We start from the raw sequence: 22156 nt of genomic DNA on the forward strand, positions 1-22156 counted from the left end.
ATTGTGCCACTGCACTTCAGCCTGGGTGGCACAGAAAGACCCTGTCTCAAAAAAAAAAAAAGATGTATGATTTTCAAATATTTCCTCCAACTTTGTGGGCTGCTGTTTTACTCTGTTGGTAGTGTTTTTGATGCACAAAAGCTTTTAATTTTCATAAAGTCTAAATTGTCTATTCTTTCTTTTGTTGCCAGTCCCTTTGGTGTCATATCCAAAAATTCATTGCCAGATCCAATACTGTGAAGCTTTTGCCTATGTTTTCTTCTAAGAGTTTTATAGTTTTAGCTCTCAAGTTTGTCTTTCATCCATATCAATTTAATATTTGTATGTGATGTAAGGTAAGGATCCAACTTCATTCTTATGCATGTGCATATCCAGCTTTCTCAGCACCATTTGTTGAAAAGACGGTCCTTTTCCCATTGAGTGGTCTTGGCTCCCTTATCAAAAATCATTTGACTGTATGTTAGAGTTTATTTCTGGGCTTTCTTTTCTATTCCATTAGTCTGTATGTCTTCCTTTATGCCAATACCACGCGTTTTGATTACTGTAGCTTTGTAGTGAGTTTTGAAATAAGGAAGTGTGAGTCCTCCAACTTTGCTCTTCTTTTTCAAGACTGTTTTGCCTACTCAAGGCAAATTCCATATGAATTTTAGGAAGGATTTTTCTATTTCTGCAAAAGGCATCATTGGGATTTTGATAGGTATTGCATTGAATCTGTAGATCACTTTGAAAGTATTAACATCTTAACAATATTAAGTGCGCCAATCAATGAACATAGGATGGCTTTCCATTTATTTATGCTTTCTTTAATTTCTTTGGCAATATTTTGTAGTTTTCATTGTACAAGTCACATCCTTGGCTAAGTGAATTCTTAAGGACTTTTTTTCTTTGATGGTATTAGAAATAGATTTCTTTTTCCTTAATTTCATTTTCAGAGTGTTTATTCTATTTTTTACTGCATAGAGTTCAACTGATGTTTTGGTGTTGATTTTGTATCCTGCTAATTTGCTGAATTAGTTTAATAGTTCTAACAGGTTTTTTTGGTAGAATCTTTAGGACTTTGTACATATAAGATCATATCTTCAAACAGAGAAAATTTTGCTCTTCTTTTCAAATTTGGATTTTTTTTCTATCTTTCTTTGTGCCTAATTGCTCTGGCTAGAATTTCCAGTACTATGTTGAGTAGAAGTGGCAAAAGCGGGCATCCTTGCCTTGTACCTGATCTTACAGGAAAAGTTTTCAGTCTTTTACTATTCAATATGATGTTCATTGTGAATTTTTTATATATGACTTTTATTATGTTGTGGTAATTTTTTTCTATTCCCAGGTTGTGGAATGTTTTTATAATGAAAGTGTGTTGAATTTTGTCAAATGCTTTTTCTGCATCAATTGAGATAATTATGTGGTTTTCTTTCCCTTCATTATGTTAATGTGGTGTATTACATTGGTTTTCATATGTTAATCCATTATTATATCCAGGAATAAATCCCTCTTGATCATGGTATATAATCCTTAAGATGCTGCTTAATTCTTTTGACTAGTATTTTGTTGAGGATTTTTATATGAATGTTCAAAAGGGATATTGATCTGTAGTTTCCTTGTTGTGTTTTTGCTAGCTTTGGTATCAGGGCAAAACCAGCCTCACAGGGTGAAATAGGGAGTGTTTCCTCCTCTTAAATTTTTTGGAACAGCTTGAGGATTCATGTTAGTTCTTTAAATGTTTGGTAGAATTCACCACAGAAGCCATCAGATCCAGGGCTGTCTTTGTCGGGAGATTTTTTTTATTACTGATTAGATCTTACTAATTATGAGTCAACTCATGGTTTCTATTTTTTAATGATTCAGTCTTGGTAGGTTTTGTGTTTCTAGGAATTTGTCCGTTTAATCTGGGATATCCAATTTGTTGGCATACAATTGTTCATAATAGTCTCTTATAATCCTTTTTATTTCTGTGAATCAATAGTAATGTCCCACTTTCTGATTTTAGTATTTTAGTCTTCTCTCCTTTTATTCTTACTCAGTCTAGCTAAAGATTTATCAATTTTGTTCGTCTCTTCAAAGAACAACTTTTGGATTAGTTTCTTTTCTTTTTCTTTGAGACAGAGTATCACTCTGTCACCCAGGCTGGAATGCAGTCGTGCAATCTCAGCCCACTGCAAACTCTGCCTCCCGGGTTCAAGTGATCCCCTCACCTCAGCCTCCCAAGTAGCTGGCATTACAGATGTGCACCACCATGCCTAGCTAATTTTTGCATTTTTTGCAGAGACAGGGTTTCACCACATTGGCCAGGCTGGTCTTGACCTCCTGGCCTCAAGTGATCCAGCCACCTCGGCCTCCCAAAGTGCTGGGATTACAGGTGTGAGTCATCATATTTTCTTTATAATTTTTCTGTTCTCTATTTTGTTTATCTCTGCTTTATTTTTATTTTATTTTATTTTTTTACTAGGCAAAGAACTTTATTAACGTTTGTTTCAAACTTGATTCCCAGGCTTCTTCATCTTAATTAGCTGCAAAGAATGAATTGTGTATAAGCAAAAACTGAAAAGAGCTGCAGTGTCCAAGAGGCTTGGGCTTAAAAATATTAGAGATCTAGATTTTATCAGATCCATAAACAAAAATTTCTTTAAAAGCAGTCATAATATAAAATAGCAGCTCCCAGTAACTTCTTCAAGTTTTATCTTCAGAAGTTGACTTAATTCAGTTTCCCTCATTCTTGGAAGCCTCATCAAAATTCTCCGCAAGATCTGGAACTTCATCATCATCATCCTCTCCAGTAGCAAGTGGTGCTTTTCCATCCACAGATTGTTTGGGCAGAGCTTCAGCTAGTCTCCTTAAACTAGTCAGACTATCTGCACCAAGCTGGTTTAAGATGCTGGGTAGCATTTCTGTCAGCTGCTTCGTCTCAGCATGGCCTGTAATGGTTAAAGTGTTCGCTGCCAGAGATGCCTGAACTTTAGGGTTGTTAAAGTGGATCACTGTTCCTTGGTTTGTAAACATATTCACCTCTTCAATACCAGAGATATTGTTTACCCCTAACTTCTTTAAGGAGAACTGAAGTTTTTTATCATCTGCTATGGCTGTTCTATGAACCACCTTCTTCTTTCTGTGAGCAGTTCCTTTCCCACCAATGCGCACTTGTGCCTGCAGTTTGGCGAGTTTTTCTTGGTTCATGACTGTTTCTTTCATCTTGTCCGAGCGAATAAGGGGCCGCGCGGGGGACTAGGGTTGGTGCTCAAAGGGTCTCAGGTGGACCAGCTGAGATTAGGCACACACACGCGGGGACGCAAGATGGCAGCCTATCTCTGCTTTATTATTAGTTACTTCCTTCTGCTAGCTTTGAACTTTGTTATCTTTTTCTAGTTCTTGAAACTGTAAGGTTGTCGATTTGAGATCTTTCTTCTTTCTAAGTATGAGAATTTATAGCTATAAATTAACCCCTCCACATTGAAAGGGTGACTCTGTAGGCTCAGACTCAGACCACGCCACACCGGTTGCAGTCAAGAGATCTTTATCGGAGGAGTCCGAGGGAGAGCCGAAGCGGAAGAAGAAAGAGAGCGAGGGCGCTGCAGCCTCCGTCTTTTATGCCTAGGGTCGTTACCTGGGGGTCGCTGGTTGGCTGAGGGGCTGGGTCTAGGCTGAGGCGGGAAGGCGTGACCTCTGATTGGCTCCTTTTGGCGGGCCTGTGTTGGGGAGGAAGAAGAACCCGGAACCAGCGCCATTAGGGTGCTCTTGTTACCTAACACACGTGGCTTTTATTGCATCCTCTAAGTTTTGGTATGTTGTATTTTTTTTTTTTTCTCACCACGTGCTTGTTTATTTCGGTGAGTTAAGACCATGTAATCAATTCCATCTCAGAGGTCCTCCAGCCCTGGAGCTTCCTGTATTTTCCAAAGGCTTTAAATAGCTTGAAACATTTCCACACAAAAAGGGATCCACGACATTTATCCGCGCAGACTGAGGGCACCTCAGCAGTGGTACTTGGTGGAGTAGTCCTTGGGGGACACCACCAGGCCGCGGCCTTTGTGGGCCCCGCGGTACACGGTCTCTATGATGTCGACCATCTTCTGCTTGTCCTCCATGGCCCAGTTAATCTTGTTGTTGTTGCCAGTCCCCAAGTCAATCATGATGTGCTTGTTCCTTCTCGGCGATGCTGTACAGGACCTCGTCCATCTTCATGCACGTAGGGTCCCAGTCGTGGCCGAAGCAGATGACGACCACGCGGTCCTCCTCCGAGAGGATGGCCTGGTCCACCTGCCAGCCGTTGTGCAGGTGCGGGAGCATGTACGACATGGCGGCCCGCGCGCTCGCCACCGCCGCCGAAGGCCGGGCGCCAGGGAGGGCCCAGCGAGGTGGGCTCAGCCGGCCCCTCACTCCCCGGCCCCCGCTACCCCGGGCCCGCGAACGAAACCGGGTCCCGCCCGTACCTGCAAGCTCCGCTGGGACTGCCACCCGGCGAACGCCTGGGCGCGCACGCCGGTATGCTGTATTTTAATTTTCATTTATCTCTAAGTATTTTCCAATTTCCCTCTGCGATTTCTTCTTTCTTTTCTAAAGGGAGGTCCTAGAATATAGTTTTGATAAGCTATGACAAAATTTTAGTATGTCGAGTGGGGTACCTCAGTAGGCACTCGCATAGAAGTAGACTAGAATAGTGGTTACCACAGGATGGGGAGGGTAGTTGGAGAGCAAGGATAATGAGAGATTGTTCAGTGAGTACAAAGCTGTAGTTAGATAGGGGGAATAAGTTCTGGTGGTCTATTGTATACTAGGATGACTAGAATTAACAATAATGCATGTTTCAAAACAGCTAGAGGAGAGGTTTTTTTTTTTTTTGAGACAGAGTCTTGCTCTGTCGCCCAGGCTGGAGTGCAGTGGCGCAATCACGGCTCACTGCAAGCTCCGCCTCCCGGGTTCACGCCATTCTCCTGCCTCAGCCTCTCCGAGTAGCTGGGACTACAGGCGCCCGCCACCACGCCCGGCTAATTTTTTGTATTTTTAGTAGAGACGGGGTTTCACCATGGTCTCGATCTCCTGACCTCGTGATCCTCCCGCCTCGGCCTCCCAAAGTGCTAGGATTACAAGCGTGAGCCACCGCGCCCAGCCAAGAGGTTTTTTAATATTATCCTCACAAAGAAATAAATGTTCAAGGTGATGGGTATGCTAATTACTCTGATTTGGTCATTGCACAATTTATACAGGTACTGAAACATCACATTACACTCCATAAATATGTACAATTATTATGTGCCAGTCACAAAATTTTTTTAATGTACATAGGATAAAGGTCCAGTGATCAAGAATGTCAGGATAGCTAACAAATACTTTGAATAAAATATAATACAGTAAGATTATTAAAAAAAAACTCGGGGTAAGAAAGAATATTTTGGCCGGGCGCGGTGGCTCACGCTTGTAATCCCAGCACTTTGGGAGGCCGAGGCGGGCGGATCACGAGGTCAGGAGATCGAGACCACGGTGAAACCCCGTCTCTACTAAAAATACAAAAAAAAAAAAAATTAGCCGGGCGTGGTGGCGGGCGCCTGTAGTCCCAGCTACTCGGAGAGGCTGAGGCAGGAGAATGGCGTGAACCCAGGAGGCGGAGCTTGCAGTGAGCCGAGATTGCGCCACTGCACTCCAGCCTGGGCGACAGAGCAAGACTCTGTCTCAAAAAAAAAAAAAAAAAAAAAAAAGAAAGAATATTTTGCTGGGCACAATGGCTCACACCTGTAATCTCAGCACTTTGGGAGGCTGAGATGGGCAAATCACTTGGACTCAGGAGTTCGAGACCAGCCTGAGCAACATGGCAAAAATCTGTCTCCACTAAAAATACAGAAAATTAGCTGGGTGTGGTGGTGCACACCTGTAGTCTCAGCTACTTGGGAGGCTGAGGCAGGAGGATTGCCTGAACCAGGGAAGTTGAGGCTGCAGTGAACCATGATTGCACCACTGCACTCCAGCCTGGGCAACAGGAGTAAAACACTGCCTCAAAACAAAGAAGAAAGAATAGTTGTAGAATATATAAAAGTTCTCTAATAGCATCAACAGTGGGTAATAGGAAAGAATCACTATTGTAATACGCAGAATTGTCAAGTTATAAAATGTAAAGGAAGGAGAGCTGAATAAGAGAAAACTATATTTTGAAAAATAACAATGTGGGCCAATTTTTAAATAAACCATATAAATACCAGGGCTATGTAGGAAAATCTCACACAGGTTTTGCTATTGTTTTTCTATATGCCTTATAGATCTTTGGTTCCTCGTTCCTGCATTACTGTCTTCTTTTGTGTTTAGCTGGGGTTTTTTGTAGTGTAATGTTTTACTTTTCTTCTCATTCCCTTTTGTGTATATTCTATAACCATTTTATTTAAGGTTGCCATGGGGATTACACTTCACATCCTGAAGTTATGACACTCTAATTTGAATGTATACTAACTTAACTTCAAGAGATACAAAAGTCTGCTCCTATACTGCTGGCTCCCCACCCCTTTCAGCTATTGATATCGTAAAATATCTTTATACATTGTGTGTCCAAAAACATAGACTAATAGTTGTTTTTTAAAATGTATTAGTCTCTAAAATGATGTAGAAAACAAAATGTGGAGTCTCAAACTGAAGTTACAATAATACTAGCTCTTAGACTAATGATTGTATTTTATACTGGAAATTTTATGCTCATTTTTACTTCTATATAAATTTTTTTAAAAGAAGCATTTTGGTTGAGAGAGAAGAAAGAAGATGAGGAAGCTTTTTTTGAAGACTAAGAAGAAAAAGTAGGAAGGGGTAGGAGAAGGAAAAGGAGAAGAGGAAGAGGAAAAAGATGCTTATTTATCTCAGTCTCAAGTAAGTCATGACCTATAGCATAATGCTATAGTTTTATACATGTGCCTTTAGCAAAATAATACTATCACTAAGTAAAGCTCATCTATAATTGTAGATGTTTTTAGATTTAAAAGTTGAATTTAGGATCTTTATGGGGTAATTAGAACTGGTATTAACTTCCTGTTATAAACAACTAGAAAATTGGATAAAATATAAGAAAAAAAAATGTCTTCGGACATTGAACAACAAGTAACCCAGGAGAGAAAGTACAGACACAAAGTAAGCCTTACAGTTCCCCTGGGTTTCTGCATTGAGGTAATTTCTGAACCACAGACATTACAGAGCAGAATTCCAGGAAGGAGAGAACTATGCAGGAAAAAGAGCTCCAGAAATCTGCATGTGAGTTTCCTCAAGTCAAGACTACTGGGCCATGCACACATACTGTAAAATTCCACAAGGCCAGGGGAAAAGTGGGATGATGTCAATGATAAAACTGAAGCAGAGCAGAGGAAGAATATGGAAATTTCTTGGGTCAAACATTAACATCAGAGGGGCTAGGAAAGAATAGAGGTTTAATGACCAATTTGTGGTAACTAAGAGATCTACTTACCCTTTGGGCCTGATCTTAGCCTGGAAAGGGGATGTGGAATGAGAATAATGAAGAAAGACTCAACAGCTCCCTGTAGCTCTTCTTTACAATTCTCCATGAGGGCTTTGTAAGTTGTTGAAGGTATTATTCAAAACCTGCCAATTTAATTCAAAGTGGTGGAATTGCATTCTAAACGATTTCTAAAATACTGGGTCAAATCAGGATAGCTAAGTTATGCTGTGGTAACAAACAACCCCAAATCTCAGTGGTTAAATACAATAAAAGTTTATTTCTCCCCCAAATTATATGTCTCATCCAGGTGTTGACTCTGCTCCATATAGTCACTCATGGAACTAGGCTGACAGATGAGCCACTGTCTTGCAGCTATGCCATCTGGAATGCATAGCCAACTTAGTCACCAGAGTAAGGGAAGAGAAAAAATGGAGAATTTCAAGTGGGTTTTTTACTGTCTTACCCCAGAAAGGATACATACTAATTTCCACTCATTTTTCATTGGCTAGAGTTAGTATTGTGGCCTCACTTACCTGCAAGGGGGCCAAGAATAGAGGAGCAAATGGAATATTTAGAGGACTTACTGTGTTTACCACAGCTAGAAAGCTGGTGTTAACACTTCTCACCACCCAAATCTAACTTTCACTTACAAGTGATGGGGGAGATGGTGAGCTGCCTGCTCCCCATTCAGAAAGAACAATGGTTGCTAGGTAGTGTCTCCTGGGAGTGTTGACCAGGCTTGGCTGTCTTATAGGAAACATTCAGTGGCTTCAACCTACTCTGTGCAGTCAGAGCCCTGCCCTTCAGACACTAAGGTTGTTTTATTTTTAGTTTCAGAAAAATCCCTGCTTTCAGAGGAGCTTCAAATTATATTTGTCTGTGTGTGATCCAAGAGCCAAAGGCAGATGAAATGATTCCAGTGGACATACTGCTCTGATTATGGTGAGAATTTTCACATGGTTAGAAACTTCCAGTTAGTTTCCATTTTCCTTGCTACCTCAATATTTCCGTTGGAAATGTGGCATATGCGATGAGGGTTTATACTCAAATATCGATTTTTTACTAGACTCTGAGGTAGAAGTTCCTACAAAAATTCTACTGCTCCAACCAAACATGAATTTGGAAGGGTAAGCCTTGAGGAATCAGTCAGCATTATGGCTGGGAGACAGGAGCAGGGAGGTTTAGTGGAGATGTGGGATTTGAAAGCATCATACTTGGGCCCTTTACCTTCTATTTTGGTTTCCTTTCCTTGGTACAACACCTCTTCTGGTTGGATCCCTACTCCAAGAGGGTTTTTCCCTTCTATTGCATGGTCCTCCTAAGACGTATCCTTGTCTTAAGCAGGTAAATAAAGGCATCTTTAGTTAACTTCCTGTCATAAAAAGCTAGAAAATAAGAATACATTTGAAAACCCATCAGGAAGTACAGAATGTAAAGAATAAAAAGAATCAAGCTCCTTGGCCTTTTAAAAGGCCATTTAGATGGCAATTTTTGCCATTTTTAGATAGCAAAAATTTGGGGTGAGAGGTGTTAGTATGCAGAGGGAGAAAGCTCAGGAAAGAATAAGCCAGTGATACCTTGAAGTAGGAACAGAAGGGGAAAGGGTAAGAAAATGGCGCCTGTGTGCTTCTCTGAGGAGGTACTTAAGATCCATGTGCTGCCCACATTTCTCTGCAGAGCTACATCCAACCCCTGGCAGCATGCATCATTGCTTTGGGAAATATGTCACAGCAATTATATCCTTATTCCTCATGAGCTTCTTCCTCCATGAGAAAAATCCAAAATGCTGAATATAAACTTCTGTTGGTGAGTACCAGAACCTGATAGTGGAACCCATTTTCAATTATTAAGTAGGAAAATAGCTAAATAAAAATCAACATTTAGGCCCCATCTATGTGGGAAACTCTAGAATCACTGTAAATGTTCTCAGAAAAGAGAAGTCAAGACAGAATAATTTTTTTAATAAACGTAAAGGAAATGAAATAATTTTGTTTTGTTTTTCTTAAGAAAAGATGGCTGGGCGCAGTTGCTCATGCCTATAATTCCAGCAATTTGGGAGACCGAGGTAGTCAGATCAGGAATTTGAGACCAGAACATGGTAAAACCCTATCTCTACCAAAAATACAAAAAATTAGCCAGGGCTGGTGGTGCACACCTGTAGTCCCAGCTACTTGGGAGGCTGTGGTGGGAGGATGGCTTTAGCCCAGGAGGGAGAGGTTGCAGTGAACCAAGATCACACCAGTGCACTCTAGCCTGGGCAACAGAGTGAAACTCTGTCTCAAAAAAAAAAAAAAAAGGCAATTTACTTTCTGTAAATTGCTAACCCATGAAAGAAATACATGAGTAATTTGTTATAACCATCAATGGTTACAGTAGAGAAGTATAGATGAAGAAAACAGACATTTCCAGGGGAAAACAGAGTAGTACCAGACATAGGAGACAACTGACAATGAGATGCCTAATTTGTGGTTACTAGGAGACCCGTTTGCCAGAGGGGTATGGAATAGGAGTGATAGAGACTTCCTGTAGCTTTCCTTCAAAAACTCTGTAAAGGACTTGCGTGTTATTGAAAAAATCATTCAAAACCAACACTACCAGCTTGATTCACAGTTACTTTCTAAATTCCTGAATTTAAAACAGCCACTTTCCACTATCCCTTCATATATCAGTGGGATTTGACTAGGAGCAGGGAGGAAGAAAGGGGACTCCAGGTGTGGGGAGGGTAGTGCACGCCCACCTCTAAAGTACCAGGCTGACTGGCAGGACTAGCAGGCAATGACGACCTGGGTGCTGGCCACTTCCCAACTAGGACCTAGCATGGAGATGTAATTTTTCCTATTTCTCACATGAAGGATTGGAAATAGCTTCCCTAAGTGGACAACATCTGCAAGTGAGAAGACCAAACCTCACACAGTTCCTGGCCAGGCTTTGAAATCCACATTTTTCCTAAAACATCTCAGACCAGCTGAAGCTAAGCACAGGGCAGGTGTGGTGAATGGTTCAGAAAAGTGTGCGTGGTCAGATTTGAGCAAAAGAAAGTACTCTAGAGTTGAGGCACCGGGGCCTATGTTCCTTGAGGACAGGGCCAGGCACTGGGTGCCAGCATAGCTCACAGAACCTAGCCCAGGCCTAAGCCGAGGTAGACGACACTGGCCAGCCTGACAACGGTGGGGGCACGCAAGTGCTTACTCCGCACAAGCCTTAGCCTTTCCCTCAGGCACTCCACACAAACCAGGGAGCCCCACTTTCCAACTCAGGACCCATGGCCTCTGCTGGAAAGCCCTGTGTGGTCTCATGATGAGGTGGGGAGAGCGGTTCCCTGAGCCCTGACACTTGGCTTCCCTGGACACAGGAAGCTGGGGCTTGCCCAGCCTGTCCTCAAAGGCTGCTCCTCAATTGTCTCCAGAGAATCTGGGGGTGAACCTCAGGACTGACATATCTTATCCTCAAAAGGAAAAGGAGGACATAGCTTGGCGAATAGCTGTCAAACAAAACAACTCTGAAAGCAAGAACCACCTGCAAACCTTCAAGGAGATGCAGAGAGACTCCCCTCTTCTCCAGCATGCCAGCTACCAATTCCTGGTTGGAGCCCCTCCCCAGGAAAAGAGTGAGTACCTGGGAGGGAGTGGTCTGACTGGGAGAAGATCAGACAGGGTATTTTAGCCAGAAAAAGTAAGGAGGGTCAAAAAGGGAAGTGACTAGCATGTGGCAAGGAAAGAGTGTGCTCTGAGGCAGGGCCATGCTCTGGAATTTGGTGTGTTTTCCTCCCCCCGGTCACCCCTTGAATGACCAACAGGACAGGCCATAGTGACCCTGGGAAGGAGCTGTCCCATAGTGAAGCTCAGTCATGGTAGGCCCCTAGGGAGGGGAAGACAGGAAGGGAGAGGAGCCAGAGGGAGCCGTGGGAAAAGGCATTGGGTAGAGGGCAAAGTGTGGACTTTGGGTCTCAGTGCACTAGACTGCTGGACTCTTGGGTTTACATAGATTTCCAGAGATCCTCTAATCCACAGGTTGACCTGTGGTAGCTGAGATAATTGAAGGTCAAGGCCAGGCTAAGATATTTTGCCAAGTCAGCAAATTTGCCTTTCGTACCCAGCAGCCTTGCCCATGCTAGAGTGCCTTGCCCTTCACAAAGCTACCCCAAGAGCCTTCCAAAGTATTGACCACAATACTTTGACCGATAAAACCACATCACAATTTCTTTTTTTTTTTTTTTTTTTTACCTCGAGATGGAGTCTTGCTCTGTTGCCCAGGCTGGTGCAGTCTCGGCTCATTGCAAGCTCTGCCTCCCGGGTTCACGCCATTCTCCTGCCTCAGCCTCCCGAGTACCTGGAACTACAGGCACCTGCCACTGCGCCGGCTAATTTTTTGTATTTTTAGTAAAGACGGGGTTTCACCGTGGTCTCGATCTCCTGACCTCGTGATCCACCCACCTCGGCCTCCCAAAGTGCTGGGATTACAGGCGTGAGCCACCGCGCCCGGCCGTGTGTATACATGTTTATATATTGAGAAAGAGGGACGCTAATCAGGGTTAAAGTATTCTAAGTTTCTAGTTCAGTGGAAGAGTAATCATATTAACTATAAACATTAAGTAAAAATATTTGTGTTAAATTTTTAGGATAATTCCAAACACTAGAAATAGTGTTTAATGCCCAAACTAGAGAGAAAATGAAATGTAATGGGGAAGAAAAGAAAAACTCAATGGATCCCAATCTTTTTAGGCAATAAAAGAGGGAATAAAAATAAAAATAAAAGGTATGTGCTGTGATATACATCACATTCGAGATAAACAAATCCATAAATATAAATATAATCTATTAAAAACAGAAATTAACTACATTTTGGCATTAGCCAAAAACAGACTGTCTTACTCAGTTAGAAAACAAATACAGCTTTTCCGAGCAATAAGAGGCTCACCTGAATCTAATAACTTTAAAAAAGTTGGAGGTAACAGCATGGAAAATTATGCAGGTATATCTTGCTTTACTGCATTTCACTGTAAAATGTGCTTGGCAGATATTGTGTGTTTTACAAATTGAAGGTCTGTGGCAACCCTGCATTGAGCAAGACTATCAGTACCATTTCCCCAATAGCATGTGTCACTTCATGTGTCTGTGTCAGGTTTTGGTAATTCTAAAAATATTTCAAACTTTTTCATCACTATTATTATATCTGTCACGGTGATCTGTGGTCAGTGATCTTTGATGTTACTAATGTTATTTGGGAGTGCCATGAACTAACCCTTATAAGACAGCAAAGTTGATCAATAAATGTTGTGTGTGTTCTGACTGCTCCACCAATCAGCCAGCCACTCCCCATCCCTCTCCTTCTCCTTGGGCCTCTCTTCTCCCTGAAACACAATATTAAACTTATGCCAACTGACCAGGTGCGGTGACTCACGCCTGTAATCCTAGCACTTTGGGAGGCCAAGGCGGGCAGATCTCCTGAGGTCAGGGGTTTGAGACAAGCCTGGCCAACATAGTGAAACCCTGTCTCTGCTAAAAATATAAAAATTAGCCAGGAATGGTGGCACATGCCTGTAATCCCAGCTACTCAGAAGGCTGAGGCAGGAGAATCATTTGAACCTGGGAGGCAGAGTTTGCAGTGAGCCGAGATTGTGTCACTGCACTCCAGCCTGGGCAACAGAGCAAAACTCCATCTCAAAAAAAAAAAAAAAAAAAAAGAGGCCGAGCACAGTGGCTCACACCTGTAATCCCAGCACTTTGGGAGGCTGAGGCAGGCAGATCACCTGAGGTAGGGAGTTCAAGACCAGCCTGACCAACACGGAGAAACCCCATCTCTACTAAAAACACAAAATTAGCCGGGTGTGGTGGCGTATGCCTGTAATCCCAGCTACTCGAGAGGCTGAGGCAGGAGAATCACTTGAACCCAGGAGGCGGATGTTGTGGTGAGCCGAGATGGTGCCATTGCACTCCAGCCTGGGCAACAAGAGTGAAACTTGGTCTCAAAAAAAAAAGAGAAAGAAAGAAAAGAAATTATGCCAATTAATAACCCTACATTGGCCTCTAGGTGTTAAAGTAAAAAGAAGAATCACATGTCTCTCTCTTCAAATCAAAAACCAGAAATGATGAAGCTTAGCAAGGACAGCATGTTGAAAACCAAGACAGGCTGAAAGCTAGGCCTCTCGTGTCAAACAGTTAGCTAAGTTGTGAATGTAGATAAAAAGTTTCTCAAGGAAATTTAAGGTGCTCCTCCACTGAACATATGAATGATAAGAAAGTGAAACAGACTTATTGTTGACAGGAAGAAAGTTTGAGTGGTCTGGATAGATCAAACCAGCCAAAACATTCCCTTAAGCCAAAGCCTAATCCAGAGCAAGGCCCTAACTCTCTTCAATTCTGTGAAGGCTAAGAGAGGTGAAGAAGCTGCAGAATAAAAGTTTGAAGCTAGCAGAGGTTGGTTCATAAGTTTAAGGAAAGAAGCCCTCCCCATAATATAAAAGTGCAAGGTGAAGCAGCAAGAGCTGAAGTGTAGCAAGTTATCCAGAAGATCTAGCTAAGATCATTGATGAAAGTGGCTACACTAAACAACAGATTGTCAGTGTGAATGAAACAGCCTTCTAATGGAAGAAGATGCCATCTAGGACTTTCATAGCTAGAGAGGAGAAGTCAATGCGTGGCTTCAAAGCATCAAAGTACAGGCTCACTCTCTTGTTTGGGGCTAATGCAGCTGGTGGCTTCAAGTTGAAGCCAATGCTCATTTACCATTCCAAAAATCCTAGGGCCCTAAAGAAATAGCTAAATCTACTCTACCTGTGCTCTAGAAATGGAATAACAAAGCCTGGATGACAGCACATCTGTTGATAGCATGGTTTGCTGAATATTTTAAGTCCACTGTTGAAAACTATTGCTCAAAAAAAAGATGACTTTTAAAATATTATTGCTTACTGGCAATGCACCTGATCACCCAAGAACTCTGATGGAGATGTACAAGAAGATTAATATTGTTTTTATGCCTGCCAACACAACATCCATTCTGCCATATATGGATGGATCGAGGAGTAATTTTGACTTTCAAGTCTTATGATTTAAGAAATACTTTTAGTAAGGCTATAGTTTTTTTGGTTTTGTTTGTTTGTTTTTGAGACGGAGCCTCGTTCCGTCACCCAGGCTGGAGTGCAATGGCACAATCTCGGCTCACCTGCCACCTCCACCTTCTGGTTTCAAGTGATTCTCCTGCCTCTGCCTCCTGAGTAGCTAAAGCTACAGGCACCCGCCACCATGCATGGCTAATTTTTTTATTCTTAGTAGAGACGGGGTTTCACCATGTTGCCCAGGCAGGTCTGGAATTCCTGACCTCAAGTGATCTCCTGGCCTCAGTCTCCCAAAGTGCTGGGATTACAGGCATGAGCCACTGCACCCAGCCTAGTGAGGTGATAGTTGCATGATTCCTCTGACGGATCTGGGAAAAATAAGTTGAAAAATCTCTGAAAGCATTTACCATTTCAGATGCCATTAAGAACATTTCTTATTCATGAGAGGAGTTCAAAATATCAACATTGACAAGAGTCTGGAAGAAGTCAATTCCAGCCTTCATGAATGACTTTGAAGGGTTTAAGACTTCAGTGGAGGAAGTACCTGAAAAGGTGGTACTTCTGGTTCAAGAGAACTAGAATTAGAAATGAAGCCTGAAGATGTGACTGAAATTGCTGCAATCGCATGATAAAACTTAAACTGGTAAGGAGGTACTTCTTATGGATGATCAAAGAAGAGGGTTTCTTGAAATGGAATCCACTGCTAGTGAAGATGCTATGAACATGGAAATGACGCCGGGCACAGTGGCTCACGCCTGTAATCCCAGCACTTTGGGAGGCCAAGGCGGGCAGATCACGAGGTCAGGAGATCAAGACCATCCTGGCTAACACGGTGAAACCCCGTCTCTACTAAAAATACAAAAAATTAGCCGGGCGCGGTGGCGGGCGCCTGTAGTCCCAGCTACTCGGGAGGCTGAGGCAGGAGAATGGCGTGAACCTGGGAAGCGGAGCTTGCAGTGAGCCGAGATCGTGCCACTGCACCTTGGCCTGGATGAAAGAGCAAGACTCCGTCTCAAAAAAATTTAAAAAAAAAAGAACATGGAAATGACAACAAATGATTTAGAATGTTACATAAACTTAATTGATGAGGCAGCAGCAGGATGTGAGAGGACTGACTTCAATTTTGAAAGAAGTTCTACTATGGGTAAAATGCTATCCAGCAGTGTCACCTGCCACAGAGAAATCTTTTGGGAAAGGAAAAGTCAATCAATGTAGCAAACTTAATTGCCATGAAGGAAGGAAGCCAATAAATAAATCACTGGTAATTTATTTATAGGAGAATTGTATAGCAATGTTCTTCATTAGAGGAAGGGAGATGAGATCCAGTGCTTGAGCAGAGGGAGTGATTTTAAATTAACTAATGGTAACAGGTGGAGAAGGCAGAGTATATGGGTGCTAAAGCTGGTGGCTAGGTAGATACGGTGGGGGGAGTCTGTAGAAGTCCTCTTCTGATTACTTTAATTTCTCAGTGAAAAAAAAAGAGGCAAAGTTATCAATTCAGAGTGAGGATGGAGAAAAGGTATGGGAGGCTTAGAGGACAGAGAAGGTGGGAAATTGTCTATGAGAGTATGAGAGAGAATGGATTAGGGAAGCATTACAGACAACATTAAGGGCCTACTCAAGGCTCTTGATTATGAATTCAACATGACACCAATCAGCACGGTTGTGTGTTTCCCCCAGCCATGGTGAGCTAAATAGGTGCAGGCTCAGAATAAATAGTGAAGATTGACCACTGGATTTAAACTGTGTTGTGGATTTTCCAATCTTATACAATGAATTGAGAAGCAAAGAAGTTAAAAATATATGCAAGGCAATGACTGTAGGGATGGACCACTGAGTTAAATCTGTGTAAGCATGGGAGAAAAGGTATCAGGGAGATGAGGTGTGGTAAGAGATGGAAGCAGTTCAATGTCTAGGTCAGTACTCGGTGTCAGTGATATCTTATCAAGACATGAGGAGCCCTGATGACCTCTCATGCTTGTCAGAAACCTTGTCCCAGTACCTGAGGAAATCTCCCCACTGAAAACAATCCAGCGACTACAGATATTACTAAAGGCAAAACAAAACCAACAAAAATGTAACAAAGCATCCCCAACTTCCATAGGAACCTTGTTCAATGTCACTGGCATTTTCTAGAGTGACCATGTGGTACGTAAATATCATTGGCCTTAAGAATGAGGATTTGACGGCAGAGTGCATGAATAAAAAACATAGCTCTGCCTCTTGAGCAAGTTCTTTGGATCCCTCTGGGCATTTTTCTCATCTCTAATACAGGAATAAAAATAGCTCCTACTCATGAGGTTGTGAAAATTAAATGATTTAATTAATGAAACACACTTAAAACAGTAGCAGGCATGTACTAAGGGCTTGTTTATATTAGCTAATACCATCAGTATCATCATCATTTAAAGGGTTAACTCCTAATTCTTCACAAGAATACCATTTAAAGGGTTAACTCCTAATTCTTCACAAGAATACCATCTAGCCACTGCCTACATCTACCAGTTCATTGCTACTGGCCATCCTACACTCTACTCACTTCCTGGAATACCATTTTTCCCTTTATTCTTTGACAAATTACAAGGCTCAAAGAGGCATGGAGAACTTGGACTTGATTCAGACCATGTCCTTAGCAAAGACTGATCAAGGCACAGCACCGCACACAATAAGGGGTAGTGAGCAGGAAAACAAAGATTAAAGAAACAATTAGAAAAAAGAAAGAAAGAAACAATCAATCTCAGTTATTTCCAGGGCTCTTTTTGTGCCCATGGAAGGCACTAATTCCCTCCAGATATTGGCTCCTCACCCCAGCCTCTACCATGGCAGAACGATGCACAAGAAGTGTAGCAGATGCTGAAAAACAGAGGCTGAAACTTGGGCTGTTTTAAACAACAAAGAGTGGAAAAGAACAGAGCAAAAGCAAAAATAAAATGAGACCACAAAGAAGTGTTTGAGTTGGCTTCCCCACTTCCACTCTACCCTCGCCCTACATATGCCTTCTTCCAAGCCTCCCTGCATTCCATTGTCCCAGGGTCCTCTTTTCAACTGTGGTTCTCAATCAGGAGCAATCCCCCCTTCCCCCGGGGGACATTCAGCAATGTCTGGAGATATTTTTGGTTTTCACAGCTAGAGGATACTATTGACATCTAGTGCAATAGCTGGGGATGCTGCTGTGAACAGAGAATAAATTTCAGGACCCCAAAATCACTAAGCCAAAGGGAAAAGTCAAGCTGGGAACTGTGTCAGTCAGACAAACCTGCCTCCCTTCCTTTTTTTTTTTTTTTTTTTTTTTGAAATAAGAGAAAAAAAGAGTTTTTCCTCTTGTTGCCCAGGCTGGAGTGCAGTGGCACGATCTCGGCTCACTGCGACCTCTGCCCCCCAGGTTCAAGCAATTCTCCTGTTTCAGCCTCCCAGGTAGCTGGGAGTACAGGTCCCCACCACCAGGCCCAGCTAATTTTTGTATTATCAGTAGAGACAGAGTTTCACCATGTTGGCCAGGCTGGTCCTGAACCCCTGACCCCAGGCAATCCACCCGCCTCGGCCTCCCCAAGTGCTGGGATTATAGGCAGGAGCCACTGCGCCCAGCCCTGCCTCCCATTTTATTCCTAAAGAAGAGAGCTACAAAGATTTTTGTTTTTTAAAGCTACATACCTTCCTCACAATTTGCCTGCAAGGAAATTCCTTGTGGGCCTCAGGATCTTTACCCTAAAACAGTTCTGTTGAATTTCACCTTGGCAAAGTAAATTGATAGCTTCTCTTCACAGGTGCGGGACAAAGAACTCAAACTCATCCTGCTCACCTGAGACAAATGCGCATCTGATGGCTCCCTCTGCCTTTTTGTTTATGTAAAAATGCAGATTCATTGAGCCAAACTAAGGCATAAGTGATCATTCCTCTACCCCCACCTTACATGTAAATTGCATATTCAGTGAAAAGCTGATCAAAGACTCAAAATAATGCAACCATTTGTCTCCTATCTACCTATGACTTGGAAGCCCCTGCTTCAAGTTGTCCTGCCTTTCCAGACCAAACCAAAGTACATCTTACATGTATTGATTGATGTCTCATGTATCCCTAAAATGTATAAAACCAAGCTGTGTTCTGACCACCTTGGGACATGTAGTCAGGACCTCCTGAGGCTGTGTCACAGGTGCATCCCTAACCTTGGCAAAATAAATTTTCTAAGTTGATTGAGACCTGTCTTGGATACTTTTGGTTCATACTGCTAAGCAAACTACAATGGGCAGAACAGCCCTTGACAACAAGGAATTGACCAGCCCAAAATGTCAGTAGCGCCAAGGTTGAGAAACCCTGCTCTTTGATAAATCAGCAACAGCTTTCGTGACAGGGTGAGACCACATTTAAACAATTGTACTACAAGCAGAGAGTGTTCAAATGATGCAAGGAGAGAATAGATTTTTCAAACAGCAGATGGGTCAAAAGAAATTATTTCCACCACAAAAGGCAAAACCACTAGTTCGACAAATAAGTCATGGTACATAAAACATGTCTGGAGAAATATCTATAAGGGACAGAATTCATGAATGTAAAGTCTTTATGTTTAGATTTGTGTTTGGTCAACATAAGGTTTTACTTGGGATTTATAGTGTAAAAATAATCTGTGTCCTTGAAAGGATTATAACTATATTTTATAAATCTATGAACTTCTCTCTCAGACTCCCTTCAACCAAGATTTTACCTCTACCACTCAACCAAACTTGTTCTTGTCAAGATTTCTAATGACTTCCTGGTTGCACAATTTGAGATTTGTCACCATATAAAGCCATGAGATTAGCAAGGACGGAGTCCTGGATCATTTCAACATTAAGAGGTAGAGCAGATGAAGGGGGCCCAAGAAAAGAGAGTGGGAAAGGTAGATACAGAGGTAGGAGGAAAACCAATTGAGTGTGCTGTGAAGACAGTGCTTCAAAAGCAGGTAATAATCAGCTGGATCAAAGGCTGCTGATCGGTCAGGTTCAATGAGGCATGATCACAGATCGCTGGAGATTAAAAAAAAATAGCAACAAAAGGATTATAATGAAAAACTGCCCCAGCCGGGCACAGTGGCTCATGCCTGTAATCCCAGCACTTTGGGAGGCCGAGGCAGGCAGATCACCTGAGGTCGGGAGTTAGAGACCAGCCTGACCAGCATGGAGAAACCCCATCTCTACTAAAAATAAAAAATTAGCCAGGTGTGGTGGCGTGCCTGTAATCCCAGCTACTCGGGAGGCTGAGGCAGGAGAATCGCTTGAACCCAGGAGGAGGAAGTTGCAGTGAGTCAACATCACGCCGCTGCACTCCAGCCTGGGCGACAAGAGCGAAACTCTGTAGAAAGACAGAAAAAGAAAAGGAAAGGAAAGGAAAGGAAAGGAAAGGAAAGGAAAGGAAAGGAAAGGAAAGGAAAGGAAAGGAAAGGAAAGGAAAGGAAAGGAAGGAAGAAAGAGAGAAAGAGAGGAAGGAAGGAAGGGAGGGAAGGAAGGAAGGAAGGGAGGGAAGGAAAGAAGGAAGGAAAGGAGGGAAGGAGGGAAGGAAGGAAGGAAGGAAGAAAAGAGGGAAGGAGGGAAGGAAGGGAGGAAGGGAGGAAGGGGAGAGAAAGAGAAAAACAGCCCCACCTCCCTTGGCCCTAGTTCTGTTCGCTAAACATAACTATAAGGCTTTCTATTATTTCTTCTAGTGTTGCGTTCATCTTTCTAAATAACATACTTAAAATGCCATTTTAAAATGTTTGTTTTATAGACAATTCCTTGTCATATTAGGACATGTCCTTTTATCCAAGTCAACAAATATGCGTTTATCTTTCTCCTATTCTTTCTTTTCTTTTTTTTTTTTTTTTTTTTTTAGACAGAGTTTCACTCTGTCACCCAGGCTGGAGGGCAGTGGCACAATCTTAGCTCACTGCAACCTCCACCTCCTGGGTTCAAGCGATTCTTGTGCCTCAGCCTCCCGAGTAGCTGGGGTTACAGGCGCCCACCACTACGCCTGGTTAATTTTTGTACTTTTAGTAGAGACGAGGTTTTACCATGTTGGCCAGGGTGGTCTCGCACACCTGGCTTCAAGTGATCCACCTGCCTTGGCCTCCCAAAGTGTTGGGATTACAGGTGTAAGCCACCTCACCCAGCCCGATTCTTTCAATATAGTTAAATCAATGATTACATTATGATGCTTTTGTAAAATATTCACTGCTGAACAAGTAGTTGTGGGACAATTCTCCAAAGTATTTGTACATCTCAGACTATCTTTTCCAGGATGTTTGGGCAGCAAACAGCCTTAGAAGCTAAAGGTAGTGTCTTCCTTTTGCAGAGGGCAGATTTGTTTTTTAAGACAGTGACTCCCTCTGGGAGAAATTTAGAGGCATGGTTCTCCAGCCATATTAAGGGATAGTAAGATCTCCCCACTTCTCCCTCCCCAGAGATTTCTTTGCTAACCAGAAAAATAAAAATAATGTCTCCCTGTGGGGCAAAGATTGGGTAGGCTTGCTAGTGGTCCCCTTATAAGACTGGGGGTTTCCTAAGCGTAGCATTTCTCAGCTGTGAGACAGATCCATTGTGTGCTCAGCATCCACCTAGGCCCACTCAACATTGCTACCGTTCACCAAGTTCCCTCTTGGAACTTTCAGGGAAAGGGGAACTGTTAAGCCCATGCTGCCTGCTGTGTCATGGGGCCCACTGTTTCCTTACCGACTGGATTTGTGGAGATGTGGCAAGTCAGCCTAGAAGTTTCACTGTGCTTGGGAATTGTTTGACCTCTTGATTAAGCAGTAGCGATCTGTGATTATATTTTGTGTGTAATTTTTTCCTAGAGCAAATAATTGCCTCTTTTATTATTTGCATTATCCTAGCCACTTGAGGTTCATCGGTAAACAGACCAAGTTTGCAACCCTCATGGAGCTTACATACTAAAGCGGGAGACAGACAATGAAGATAAACAAGTGTGAAGCAGAAGAATTGCAAGGTTTTGACTGAAGGGTTTGGCATGATCTGGCTGAAGTTATAAAAGTAATACTCTGCCTACTATGTAGAGACTAGATTACAGAGGAACAAGGATGGAAACAAGGCCAATGAGGATGCTTCTGCAGGAATCCAGGCAAGAAAAGATGATGGTTTAGACCAGAGTGGTGGCAATGGAAGTGGTGAAAACAGCCAAATGTTGAATATATTTTGAAGACGAAACCAAAAGAATTTTCCGAAAATTGGGTGTAAGCATTGAGAAAAGGATAAGGATAACTGCAAAGATTTTTTCCAAACTACTGGAAGGATGGAGTTGCCATCCACTGAAATGGGAAGGCTTCTTTGTATGTCATTTAAGGAAATTTGATAATTTTCTCATGAGAGCTCTGTACCTCCTTTGTTATTTTTATCTCCTGGGTACTTTGTATTTTCTGTGATATTAGCATATTAAACTATCAATGTATATTTAATAATTATGGTGAAATGGACTTCATTCTATTTTAGCTTCATTTTATATCTAGCAATTTTCTTCAAGTTTCTTGTTGTTTATAACTAAATGTTGTGCCAAAACTTAAGTATAAGCCTAACAAAACATATACAGAATGTGTATGTTGAAAATTATTAAATACTAATGAAAGAAATTTTAAAAGACCTAAAGAAATGGAAACATTATAATCATGGATTTGAAAACTTAACATAATAAAGATCTCATTCTCTTCCATATTGATGTATAGATTTAAC

General features: G+C 42.2%; 1 protein-coding gene, 1 long non-coding RNA gene and 1 pseudogene across 3 annotated transcripts; 1 reads left to right on the top strand and 2 right to left on the bottom strand.

Moving 5' to 3' along the window:
- Window positions 1-2411: 2411 nt before the first annotated feature.
- Window positions 2412-3218, bottom strand: LOC129458045 (transcription factor BTF3-like). 2 transcript variants are annotated; one of them, XM_055233547.2, is made up of 2 exons: window positions 2799-3218; window positions 2412-2741 (listed from the first exon to the last, which is right to left on the bottom strand). In XM_055233547.2, exons 1-2 carry the CDS (start codon window positions 3181-3183, stop codon window positions 2695-2697), a joined length of 432 nt encoding a protein of 143 aa, XP_055089522.1. In that variant the 5' UTR covers window positions 3184-3218; the 3' UTR covers window positions 2412-2694. The 2 variants fall into 2 exon arrangements, with proteins under 2 accessions (XP_055089522.1, XP_055089521.1); XM_055233546.2 differs by having other exon boundaries at window positions 2412-3218.
- On the bottom strand, window positions 3174-4376 carry LOC129458046 (thioredoxin-like protein 4A; annotated as a pseudogene).
- Window positions 3431-21888, top strand: LOC129458048 (uncharacterized). Its single transcript, XR_010114717.1, has 4 exons — window positions 3431-3771; window positions 6700-6834; window positions 8246-8356; window positions 21307-21888. It is a non-coding gene; the product is annotated as an uncharacterized lncRNA (long non-coding RNA).
- The last annotated feature ends 268 nt before the right edge of the window (window positions 21889-22156 follow it).

This window comes from Symphalangus syndactylus, chromosome 19 (genome assembly GCF_028878055.3).
Source record: "Symphalangus syndactylus isolate Jambi chromosome 19, NHGRI_mSymSyn1-v2.1_pri, whole genome shotgun sequence".
Classification (NCBI taxonomy): domain Eukaryota; kingdom Metazoa; phylum Chordata; class Mammalia; order Primates; family Hylobatidae; genus Symphalangus; species Symphalangus syndactylus.